Raw genomic sequence first — 13,937 nt, forward strand, 5'->3', positions numbered from 1 at the left:
TAAGTAAAAATATGGGAAAGGATGCACTTCTTTTCTTCTCCGATCATGCCCAGCGAATGTCCCGTTGATGACACGACTCAGTGCTGCCCTCCGATGTCTGGTAGAGCATAGAAAAAAAACTGTACTGCGCATGTGACGAACACGGTCATCTGCGCGCATCCGTGGTGTAGTATACTTTGAAAGTTTCGCGGACGCGACTGCGCGTGACACGTCCGGGCGCGGAAAGTGAAGTATACCCGGGGCTTCACGTTAGTGAGTTTAAGGCAGTACTTTTGATTTTCTGTCATGATTGTGAAAAATGTCGCCATTGTAGGTCATTCATGCTGAATCGAGAATTGCAACAGGAGCTCACATCATCGTTCAGGGAAAAAAATTGGACGGTGTAATACAATTTTTGCCTTTTCTACGTGTAAAAACACCAAGGGAAGCAGGTCGAGGAGGTGACGGGAATATGCCGTATAGCAAATCTAATAATGTCACTGACTGAACCCACTGCCTATCTCACAATAACAATCACATAGCTGAGTGTTTTTGAAAGTTTTGTATTTTGTTTTGGTTTAATAATTAACATTACATTTGTGAGTATGACACTCACTCGGCTTGTAAATGAGTATAACTTGTACGCGGCCACTTCAAAACTGTTCACAAGCTTCTATGGGTTTAATTTTGATTGTCATTTGTTGAAATAAATGCAAAAAAATACAGTGTGTTGGTGTCTGTCCGCTGAATGTGACCCTTTGATTCTCCTCCGTGGCTATATGGAAAAATTTACAAAGATTAAAACTACATTTACATTTACACCCTTCATTTATTTATTTGTTTTTCTACGATATGATGGATGAAGCAGCAGCTCATGACGCTGTTCTCATGGTAACCAGATCAACATTGTGAACAGAATTCTACAAAACTGAAGTGAAAACACCAAATGATCATGCAATGGGATACAATTTCTTCTCTTCCCTGCAAACGATACCATGAAGAATGTGAATATTTCACCAAGTGAAAAACAAAAAAAGGTAAGCAGGTATCCATATCCATTTCAGTATCAGCAGACGCAAAATGCTATAAAAGGTGACAACTTTTAAAGTTAAAAAACAATAAGTGACATAAACGTTAAAAGCTCTTTGTGGTTTCTCGATTTGATCGATTTGAGCAACCATAAACGATGCAAAACATAGGAATTTTGAGTTTGTGATAGGATTGCTATATAGAAAAATCACTCACTGCCCTCCAGCTGCATTTCATGCTGCAGCAATGACATCATGTGCAAACAACCTATCGGACATTGGTATTTACAACTAAGAAACCTGAAGATCATTTTGATACCCAGTTTTCCAAGTTGTACCATAAACATTAAATATTCTGGAGGAGAGCCATTGCTGTAGCGACTGTCAAGTTTTATTCGTTTTTACTACAGCATCTTTATTGCTCTCTTGCCTGTACAAGTCATGTACATTTATGAATATAAATAACAATTTGATGCATATTGTATGTATTTTCCACAGTGAAAATATAATTTATTTGAAATTCTGGAATCATCAGCAAGCTAACGGACTCTATAAGTAGTGAGGCGAACATAGCACGGGTATTGTTTGTGTGGTTACCAGTAAATAGGTTGCTATATTTTATTCAAAATTTGTTGGACATTGACAAAATATTTTCAAGGCATTTTGCCAAGAAAGAAGGCAGCATGAGAATGGGGCATTCCAGGACTACTTCAATGGTCATGCAAAATTCATTCCAAGAAAACTACAGGTTCATCCTGCAAAGGATAACCCAGTGGAAACTAAACTGTTATTCTTTTAGACAATTCTTGGTTTGGTGATAATTCCATGGGCTTTAGGTGGCACGTTTCCTCTAGGCATTTAGTTCTGAGTTTGTCGGTTACATTTTAAAGAGTCTCTCTCTGCTATTTGCTTGTCTTTTGATGTGTCCACATACTCTTCCTCAGAGCAGATTGGGACTGTATTTGACTTCCTCAAACATTGAGATACAAGGTATGGGAGAAGTTGTGGACCTTAGAAATGATTCACATTCTTTAAGGCCTTTGCTCAAACAAATCATAACAGTTAACAAGCAGAGTCAAGACACAAATGCGACTTTAATGAAGGAAAATCAACTTAAATCCTTAATCAAGCTTAGGAATGCATACACTGATAAAAGGTCAGGTTTCTTGATTGCTTTGCACATTTCTACACTCTTCAGGGCTGTTACTCAGTAATGTGACTCAAAACAAGGAGACCAAGGAGAAATGCTAAGTTTTATTTTAATGCCTCACTAGCATTCAGCGTCATAGCTTGGCAACAATGCAAACACTTATTTGAGATCAAAGTCTGAGGTGTAACCATAGAGATGTGGCATCAAGCGGCATTCTGGAGAACTCATAACTATGATGACAAAGCCTTGAGTGTACTGACAAGAATATGAAAGCAACTTGGAATGGCGCTTGTCTTTGAAAACTCGCCACCACTGAGCTAGGGTGTTGTGGGAAGCCAAGGAATTGCTATGAAATTGCTTTGGTGTTCTGAGTGGATTTTGGTGTGTTGCTATGCAGTTGCTACAGTGTTTTGGGTGGTTTCTAGGGTGCTGCTAAGTAGTTGCCAGGGTTTTTATGAGTGCTCAGAAGAGTCCACATCAAAGTCTCTATGATATTCAGTTCTCTAGATATGGCTCAGGGCTCTCCTTCAAAGTAAGTCTTTAGTATTTTATCATATGGCAACCAAAAATCATAAGAATAAATTAGAAAAGTAATATCAATGATAATCAGTTTAGCCTATAGACACTTTTGTTCTTAACTGGTTATCAGTTCTTTAATATTGGGTGAATCTCTAAAAAATAGCAATGAACAACACATTCAACAGAAAACAATGGTCTCACTCCATATTTCCACAACAATCCTAATTTGAGATATCATATTTGTTAGGGCCCTATGATTTCCACAATGCAGAAAACGTGGACGGAATCGCGGAATCCAGTCATAAAAATGGAATTTAGAATATAACGTGGAATGTCACGGAATTTGTCAATTTTTTGATGAATGAATAAAAAGCAGGTCAGTACACTTAAATCAAATCGCGATATAGACTAATGTCCGTGAATATTAAACCACAAATAGACTATTTAAATATGAATCCTGCATATCTGCGTGCATCTGAAATGAATCACGGTTTAATTTACCTCACACGCACGCACACACACTGAAGCATGTGCGACGCTCGCGGTGTTTTCATTCTTTGTCGCCTCACTATATGAGGAAATAAATGACAAAATTCATATCCAGAGCCGCTCTGAAAATCACTTCATCAGCATTTAACCACTTCGTTTGAGAAAACTATCATCATAAACACAGAGAAACTCAAAACTCTCGGCAACCCATCAAAATAAAAGTTCGATTTAACTTGGCAGAAACATATTAGTGTAATAATAAATTATTAAAACTATCTTTTTAAGGAATAATCTTAGTTTTTCTTCCATGTTTTAATTTTAACAGTAAAGCTCTGTTGTGCAGCACATTGTTTGACAAAAAAATTAAATTCATGATTAAAAGATAAATGAAATGGTATGCGTTTATTTGATTGCTGGAAAAAAAAAAATACAGAACAGAATTTCTGAAAAACACAAAACATTTCATAAAAAATACTTTTAATTAATAAATTTTGTTTTTAAGAATTCAATTAATTAGACATGCTTTTTGATTATTAAAATGTAACTGAACCATTAAAATGGAATCCAGAAAAGTTACAACAGAAAACAGAATTTGGTAAAAATAAAACAGAATTTGAGTAGAAAGAATAAAACGTAGATTATAGGGCCCTAAAAAATTTTATTTTTTGTTAAACTTTTAATAAATTGTTGGTAAACTGGATAAGTTTCATTATTTCAATTAATTAGACATACTTTTTGATTACTAAAATTTAATTTAACCATTAAAATGGAGTCCAAAATAAAATAAAACTGAAAATTTGGGAAAAAATAATATGGATTTCATAGGGCCCTATATTTGTTCATAACAGTGTGGGACAAGTTACATACAGAAGTTTAACAATAATGGTTAATTTTAAACTGCCTTAACCAGAATACAGCATGAATTCTAAAAGCACTTCTCTGAAGATACTGTAATAATGACTCAACCTTACATTGTTTTCTGTGTTTGTGCCTTTTGCTTCTACAATAAACAAGTATCTTGCATCAGGTGAAACTGATTTGAGATCTTGAAATACCAACCTATCAGCACGCTTTACACCACATGACAGAAAGAGAAAACAGACACAGTGAGAGCTGAGAGATGAGAGATGGAGGGAAAGGGATCAAAGGATGAAAGTAAGAAAAGAAAAATAGAAAGCAAAAAGCGAGCAGGTTTGTCTTGTGCAATGGTGAATGCAAGCAGACAGGCTAATGCCTAATCACGCAGAGTGGCCTGGTTTTACCACTGACTCATACCGAGCGCCCTGCTGAAAGGAATGTTCACAAACAACTAATGGCCAAATCCACTCCGTTTTATAATCATTGTTTCTGCTCACACACAATCAAAGCTAACAGCAAGTCGTGTAAATAATCATTGTGTGACAAAATGTGAGCCGATATCATTAAAAACATGCTGGCGTCTCTCTCCAATTGTTCTGCACTTTCTGGTAAAATACACATCAAATAAAAATTGTCCTACTGGCCAATGTATTTGCCCTCTCTGTTGAATATGAATGAGAAAGTGTTACAGTTACTACCCTGCACTGTACGTAGCTATGCTACTAACCTAACTAGTTTTTCAGTAGACCATCAGTATAGCTCAGCTGTTTTCAAAAATTCCAGAAACAAACATCTTTTCCAAAGCGTTGTGGTGTAGTGTGACAAAATGCTATGTCAAATGCACATTGTAATATTCAAACACATCCTCCATGTTGTATGTAACACTGCCAACTTCAATTCATTAAAGTGAATTGCTTTGTTCGGTTAAAAAAATGCAATTCTGGTGCTATTTAGTTGTATTTAGTGTAAATTGATCTGTAAAATTATTAATTCTGTCAACCTGTGATCCATATACATTTATATTTTACATTTTTGTCATTATATATTTATCTCTAACAATAAATTCTATATAAAATACACTACTGTCCAAAATTTGGGCTTTGTAAGATTTTTTTCAATGTTTTTGAAAGAGGTCGCTTATGCTCAACAGTGCTGTATTTATTTGATCAAAAAAAAAAAATACAGTAAAACAATAATGCTGAGATAAAAATATTACAATTTAAAACTATTTTTTTCTATTTGAATAGAATAGATCATTCAGAAATCATTCTAATATACTCATTTTTTTTGGTCAACTACCTTATTATTATTATCAATGTTGAAAACAGCTGCTTGATATTTTTGTGGAAACTATATATATATATATATATATTTATTTTTATTATATATATATATATATATATATATATATATATATATATATATATATATATATACATATATATATTTATATAGTTTTATATAGTATTATATAGTTTCTGAATATATATATATATAGTTTTATATAGTTTCTGAATATATATATATATATATATATATATATATATATATATATATATATATATATATATATATATATATATATATATATATATATACACTTTTTGTTATTATTTATATATATATATATATATATATATATATATATATATATATATATATATATATATATATATATATATATATATATATATATTATATATATATATATATATATATATATATATATATATATATATATATATATATATATATATATATATATATACAAAATTATATTTTCCCCTCACGATTCTTTGATGAATACAAAGTTTTACCCATTTTTGTAGTTTTGTATTTATCTACTTTTTGTTAGAAGCTTGAAGTATAGCTAACTGCTATATAGACCACATTATGCACAACATGACAAGAGTGAACATGAAAAACCTGCAAGACACAACACAAATTAAAATACTTAATTAGTCTCTTCTCATCCATATTAGTTAATTAGTATAGACGAGGAGCAGTACTTCCATGACATTTCAGTGTGGGCAGGACTACCCAGTGCAACACTGCAGAAAAAGAAACCAACCAACCAACAAAAAGTAGTGTCCCTCATTTGTTGTTGAGCTTGTTTAGGACAAAAAACATCTGTTTATTAACATGCCTTTTATTGCTTACCGCGTATTGTGTCACGCATGGTTAAGACACATGTTAAGAGGCCAGTTTGATTGGTTTAATTGTAATTCAATCACGAGTAGCTTGGGAAGCAACAGCTTTGCATTAACTTCCCCAACACTGATTGCCTATCTCAGTAGAGGTTATACAACTTACTCTTTCCTCTTTTGAACTCTGCCCATTGATACCAAAGGCTTCAAATATTGAACTAAGCAGCAACCACTCAAACACAGACAAGCATATTAGATAAGAGTGGGGCCGCACAGAGAGCAGGTCATCTAGTCCATTCTCTGTGCGGTGGCATGTGCACGTTAATAAGTGACGACTCAATCTGGAGCAATGCGTCACTGTGACGCTGACAAAGCACTGAGATATTTCTCAAGCAAACAAAAAGAGCAAGTCTAAACAAAAACTGGAATGGGCTATTTATAGAGTTCATACATAAACACTGTCTACACCAATCAGGAAGAGTGATGAACTCTCGACTGTCACAATCTAACAGCTACCTAATTCATGTGCACACACCGTGACCATTCTGTTCCAAAGAGATGAATCCAAACGCAAAAGGTGGCGCTGTCATCTTATTGGCGTCGTTACGACCGAATCGATTGTGGCTCGTAGAGAAAGAACTGTGGAAAATGGCAATGCCAGTCATGCATCATAAACAAGGAAGAGCATAAATTCTGAACTGAAAGTGAGTCCGTCTGACTCTGCGGCATGCTTGAAAAGACCGGACAGCTAAATAAGACAGAGCGAAATGTAATCTGAGGAGATGGGTGACTGCTCAGAGGACTGGTACAGGGAGCCTTGGTCTCAGTGCATTCCAGCTTTCGATTATGTGTGCTGATTTGGTCCGACAGTTAAATGGATGTAGTACATCATGCTTTGACTGTTGAGCAGTACATTAACAAGGGCTGACTTCTAAGGGAACTTCCCAGAGCCCGTGGCTCGTAGCAGGACCCTGAGTGTAAAGTGAGACCCTACCTTGTTTTATCAAGACTTTCAAGTTTTCCCTTCCAGTTCTCATAATTCCCACTTAATGACATTACACCTCTGGAGGAGGACGCAGGAATGCAGTGTAGCCTCTAACACAAATATCAGTGGTAACAAATAAATGCAGGAATTTCCTTTGTTGAAAGGATTAGCAGAAATACTCCACTATGCTTGGTATATGGCCTGGAATGTTCTAAAAACAAAAGCAGAAAGAGTGAAGGACCAAGCTAATAAGTGGTTGATTACCTTGCTTACCCATGACTGAATCTCAAAGGTATGTGTAGTGTCGATGTGACCTTGTTTGGGAAAAAGCAGTGACTGTAGAACATGCCGCCCCATGCTCGTTTAGGCGGCAATGTCTCATTCCAGGCAGTGGATTATTCCCAACAAGGCAAATGTAAACTGCCATAAAATTGCAAAACCAAAATTTTATGTTTGACATTATACAATGGCAGTTAACCAAGGTGCCAATATTTTGACATTTAACAACAGGTCACTGACTGCTCACAATAAGTAGATCAACAACCGCAGGTTTAAAACACAGCAGTCCACAAGTTGTAAAAGAAAACAGTGCTCTAACAGAAATGTTTTGATTTCCTCTAGTCTTGATTTGCTTGTACGAGAATCTTGCTTGGTTAACCAGACCATACAGGTCACTAGAAGCAGAAGATAAGGAACGTTAAGGACTGTTTTTCATCCACATGACTGCTGCCAAAGCCAAACATTTGCCAGTTAGTCCAGGTTTCCTGTTCAAATGTCAGATATACGTCAAACTCCCAAAGGCTTCACAATGTAAACATTAAGGTATGATCTCTTTCAACGTTGCCGCATGTAGGCCTAGTCCAGCTTTATGTGCTCAGAGAGTGAAAAACGACCTGGCTCATTGCAACTAGCAACTCCTTCAGCAAGAAATAATCCAAATAAATATTTATTTCTCAAGGTTGTGAATTCCATCCAACTGGGACACAATTTTAAATGATCCCCCCACTGATGGTCAATCTAATCCAGGTTCATTTCCAGTTCTCCAGCATAAAGAGATTTCATGGCCTATAAAGTAGAGAATGTCGCTGTTTATGCTGGATTTGGAATTTGAAATGGAAAACCGCCAAGACGACCGGACATGGGAGCTTTTATCTACAAACGGGTCGTGAGGAGTTTGAGACTCGGCCAGATGTCAAACAATAGCATTTGCGTTTATTAGAGCTGCGCTGGCCCAAACACTCTGAAATTAAAACAAACTTTTCAGTCACCCTAGCTAAACACACATAGCAAAAGAACATTTATCAAATGTTCTGGCTGAAGATATGAACTTTCAGATCTATAATACTAAACAAACACTTTATGGATTAAAGTTACAGTGGGATATACACATATACAGACGGCTGAAGTCCGCTTAGGTGCCTGCAACGGATTGCTCAGTTTGCTCATGAATTACTCACACTGTAAATCTGAAGAGTGAAATTAATTAAATGAAATGAGTTTGGTTCACTCAAATATTAATGAACGTTCAGTGTACTTAAAGGATTAGTTCACTTTCAAATTAAAATTTCCTGATAATTTACTCACCCCCATGTCATCCAAGATGTTCATGTCCTTCTCTCTTCAGTTGAAAAGAAATTAAGGTTTTTGATGAAAACATTCCAGGATTATTCTCCTTATAGTGGACTTCAATGGCCTCCAAACGGTTGAAGGTAAAAATTACAGTTTCAGTGCAGCTTCAAAGGGCTTTAAATGATACCAGACGAGGAATAAGGGTCTTATCTAGAGAAACCATCACTCATTTTCTAAATTTTTTTTAAAATTATATATGTTTTAACCATAAATGCTCATCTTGAACTAGCTCTCTTCTTCTTCTCTATTAGAATTCCGGCAGTGTAGACACTGCTAAGTGTATTACTGCCCTCCACAGGTCAAAGTTTGAACTAACTGTTATACTTGCACTAGCATATTGTAGATGACATTTTTTTTTTTTAGAAAACGAGTGATTGTTTCGCTAGATAAGACCCTTATTTCTCTGGGATCGCGTAGAACGCTTTGAAGCTTCACTGAAACTATAATTTTGACCTTCAACCATTTGGAGGCCATTGAAGTCCACTGTATGGAGAATAATCCTGGAATGTTTTCATTTAAAAAAAAAAAATCATTTCTTTTCGACTGAAGAAAGAAAGACATGAACATCTTGGATGGCATGGGGGTGAGTAAATTATCGGGAAATTTTAATTTGAAAGTGGACTAATCTTTTAATAGAAAAAAGTTGCATGAACTCCAAATTTGATTGTAGTAAGCTGAACTTAATTATGATTGAGTTGCAGCAGATTTCTAATTCCACTTTGCATCAGACTGTATAAGGAAAATAAATGTTGAAATTAAGTGTCTTTTTGTGTGTTTTTGCAGGGAGATACAAATTAGTGTTTTAATGTTGTGCTCTCGGCCTGCCCCGCTTGTAACAAAAATATTAAGTTCTGCAAACTTTAAAAAAAAAGAGTTAGTTTACTTAAATGTTTTGAGGTAATGTTTTGCTTTGAATATTCTGAATCTATTGAGTTTTACAGTGCATTAATTACTTGGAGCTGGACTTCCAGGAAGCCTTTATAGAGGTTAACGGCCCCCCATAACAATGACAGTGGGAAACAAACTTTAGGTTTCGGGGAGAGAGGTGGGAGGCTCCAAAAGAGACCGATAACTCACAGCAAGCTGCTAAACGCACACGGTCGAACAATGAGCCCTATAAATTTGAAACCATGGCAGGAAGTACAGGGAGACAACCTCCAGAAAACCCCAATGTCTGCTTATCTTTGCTCAAAACTGTTCAGGGAAGGATAGTAAGTGCATTTTCACAAAACTGAGCAGAAACTGGACATGCTTGAAATATCCAAGAGGTGTGAGACATATGGTTGGACACCATACCAGGCATAAATAATAGTTTCAGGTGATGGAACCCTGGCTGAATGTGTTTAGACAGCTTGTCATAGCTTCACACTTACACACTAGATAGAGCGCTCAAACTGCATGCATGCTCCCTCGCTTATGCTCACTTCAACCCCAGACAGAATAAAAAGAAAGTGTCAAAACGATAAATAATTTACCCTGCCCCACAAGCATTCTTGCAGTAACAACCCTGGCGAGACCATGGTGCGTATACCAAGTGTGTATACTTGCTAAGACACCCTAACATTAAGTCTTGGCCTGCGCCCACTTCCCAAACTACTTTAACTTGGCACAGTGCAAGAAGCTAATGACAGGATGTCTTCAGCCAAAGCAGACATACTGGTCAGCCTCCAACAGTAACTATCCACAGGGCAGTGGAGCTGGGTGGTATGCAGACATTCACAGCTCTAGTATGTTCGCCAATGGCATACTGCGCTAACAAGCCTCCCTTTGCTTATGTGGGGAAATGTGATGGGTTGAAAGGGGAGAGATAGCAGTGGTAACTTATGAGACAGTTGGCATGTTTTGGAGGCCAATTGTTATGGTGAACTGATCAGCTGATGAAGTGTCTTAAACTAAAGGAACAGCCGTACCATGTTATTCTGCAACCCAGTCATTATAAATCATGAAATGGAGAAAATATGTATAATCTGTTAGTCATCAGACTCGTTGGCTTTTAGTCTTGATTTATGTGAGTGTTGCTTTATCGGAGAACATGTATTGAACTGATATTTCACATACATTACATAAGGAAGGCATTCAAGCAAAGCGATGGAGTGACATTTAACGAATGATTTTTAGATTACAGCTTTTAGATTACAGGAAATGTGGTTGCAAAAATGCCAGTTTTGTACAGATGGACCAACAGATCACTTACAAAAGAGGTGTCATGTGTTTTGGGGGAATGATAAAACAGTTAACTCCAAGTTTTCTAGTCATGGCATGGCTCTACATAGCAAATGTAGTTGCAATAACGCCAACACATAGTAGCAAGGGATTTTTGTACAGTGGTAAACACATGCTTGTCTCTTTTAACATATTTAAATGGTGCCAATGGTAACACTATGTTTTTTTGGAAACTAGCATGCTTTGAAGTACATGTAAATACACAGCATATTAATATGTCAATCCTTAATTCAGCATCGTGGACAAGTAACCATTACAATGGTTTTGTGGACATGGTACCATGATAACACTATGCTTGTTTATGCCACTTTTTTGTACAATGGTAAAAAGTGCTTTTTCAATTTAGTTACAAAACATATTTAGGATACCATCTATATAAATATGGTTGCAACTCAGTATATGGGCCAACAGATCATTTACACAAAAGTACCATGGTATGGTGGTACTTTTACCACTTTTGTTTTTTGACATGGTGCCATTGATCATACCATGGGGTTTATTTGGAAACTAGCATGGTAGTAATACCATGGCATTCTTTAACATACATGCAAATGGCATATAATATGGCAATCTTTCAGTATTATGGTTTTGCCAAGTAACCATTACCCTGGTTTTATGGAACTGATACCATGGTAATACCATGTTTTTTTTTATATTTAATTAGCTAAAAAGCTGGCTATGCGAATAAATGTGGTTACAACTTCGTAAAAAATGAACCAAAAGATCACTTTCAAAAAGGTACCATGGTATTGCTACCTTTTTTGTACAAAGGTACCATGGTAAAAACATGCTTGTCTACTTTAGTTACAAAACATATGGTCTACTTGGTTGCAACCCCAACATGGTGCCAATAGTAATATTAGTTTTTATACTTAATTTACATGCTGTCAACATAAATAAATGTGGTTGAAATAAAGCCAACTCAGTAGAAGTCAATATGGAAGTATACTCTCTGATAACATGCTACCTGGATGAAACGGTTAACTTTAAGTGAACTCACCTCATTGGACGGTATGCTGACAACACCTGTTGATCTCCTCTTCTCTCTTAACTTCCTTTTCTCGATCTGCCCTTTGCCTTTTCTGGCGCTGGGTCCTGAACCCTTCTTCTCTTTGCTCTTGCTGTGTGTGGGACTCTCCTTATCGCTGTCATCCACACCAGCGGGGCTCGAGCTCTCCGCCTGCGGGACTCCACTCACTTTCTCCGGCGTCTTCTTCAAGCTCCCCCCGGGCGGCTCGGGTGTCTTCGGCTCGTCCTCCGGCCGCTTCAAAGCGGATAAAGAGGAGGACCGGGCCACCGGATAGGAGGGCGAAGAGGAGACGCAGTTGACCGAGCTGCCGTTGTTGTTTAATTCAGTGCTTCTCCCTGTGGCGGCGGCGATATCTCCAAGCATCTTTGCTCTCATCTTCTCGCGCTTTGCTTTCCATTCCTCCAGAAAGTCTGTTGCGCTATTAGATTTAAATCCTCCCGTTGCCATGATTTCCTTTTAAGAATGTCTCGTGCGACCCAAATCACTTTGTAAACACAGACAGTATACAAGTATTGCTGTTCAGATCCGCCACATTCCTCAGAAGTTTTTGGAGATTGTTTTAAAAAATAATCACAAAGTCTGCTTTTAAAGTTGACAAACTGTGATTAACTCACTTTAAAACATTCAAAAACTGTCAAGTAAGTGCTGTCTCGAAAGAAAGTATCCGGTAAAACTCACCTGCGCGCGCATGAACATTCGTCAGGAGTTCAGGTGAACTGATCGGTGGAATGAACTGGATTAGTTACAGGCGCACTCCAGCGCTGAGTCCTGCCCCTCTTCCGAAGAGTTTCCGAGCAGTTACGAAAATGAACGGAAACAGCCGAATGGCAGTGATAGAAACCTGTCGTTACTATTGGCACATTTAGCATTAATTTTCATATTTTAAATGAACTTAATAATTAGATGAACATATTGAACTAGTAGAATGACCCCACCTTAATTTTTTTCTCTTGACAATAGTAGGCAAAAAAATCTAATGTCAACACTTTTGGATGAATGCATGTGCTATTTGTAATTTTCTCATTTAATCTGAATATCAACATTTGTTTTAGTCAGTTTTGAGGTTAACATAATTTTGTTTCTCTGGAAAATAGTGAGCTATGACACTGTATTATGTTGAATATTTGTTAATGAGGGATTTGTGGAGACGTTATTGTGTTTAAATTTGTGGAGTAAAAGTTCTAGTATTTCTTTTGAAGTGAAAAGAAAATTAGAATTTTGTGGTAAGATTACCCCTTTAGACTTTTTTTATTTAATACTTATTGCAATTAATGGAGTTATTATTAAATATATCCAAATTACATGTACAATTCAGGCATCTTCACTTTTCATTAAACCTATGCTAAGTAAAATAATTCAGTTTGAATTCATAATGTTATTATTATGACATATCTTCAGTTAAAATATGGGCAATTAACTATGCAAATATCCATATGCCTGTATATAATTAATAGAATAAAATTCACTTTCATATGAATCAGTTTTACTGGGATTCTGCTTTGTCATCAGTTATTCAATTATTCAAAACTGACAAAACAATTTTGAATAAAATTTAGTCTTTTACATTAATGACACACACACATATTATATATATATATATATATATATACATATACATACATAGTGCTCAGCGTAAATGAGTACACCCCCTTTGAAAAGTAACATTTTAATATCTCGAACAAAATTTTCAAAATGTTGAAAAGACTAAGTTTATTATAACATTTTAACAGTTTAACTAATAACATGAAAGTAAGGTTAATAATATGACTTAGATTACACATTTTTCAGTTTTACTCAAATTAGGGTGATGCAAAAATGAGTAACACCCCACAACAAAAACTACTACATCTAGTACTTTGTATGGCCTCCATGATTTTTAATGGCAGCACCAAGTCTTCTA

The 13,937-nt window shown here is 36.0% G+C and overlaps 1 protein-coding gene across 1 annotated transcript in view; it reads right to left on the reverse strand.

Annotated features, from left to right (window-relative positions):
• pawr (PRKC, apoptosis, WT1, regulator) overlaps positions 1-12,867 on the reverse strand; it is an 80,623-nt gene extending 67,756 nt beyond the window's left edge. The window contains exons 1-2 of the mRNA XM_048154635.1: positions 12,716-12,867; positions 12,008-12,521 (exon numbers count right to left, since the gene is read on the reverse strand). Of these exons, the coding sequence (XP_048010592.1) occupies positions 12,008-12,484 (477 nt within the window). The 5' untranslated portion in view covers positions 12,485-12,521; positions 12,716-12,867. The remainder of the gene's footprint in view (positions 1-12,007; positions 12,522-12,715) is intronic.
• Positions 12,868-13,937: the final 1,070 nt, after the last annotated feature.

This window comes from Megalobrama amblycephala, linkage group LG14, assembly GCF_018812025.1.
Source record: "Megalobrama amblycephala isolate DHTTF-2021 linkage group LG14, ASM1881202v1, whole genome shotgun sequence".
In the NCBI taxonomy this organism is placed as follows: Eukaryota; Metazoa; Chordata; class Actinopteri; order Cypriniformes; family Xenocyprididae; genus Megalobrama; species Megalobrama amblycephala.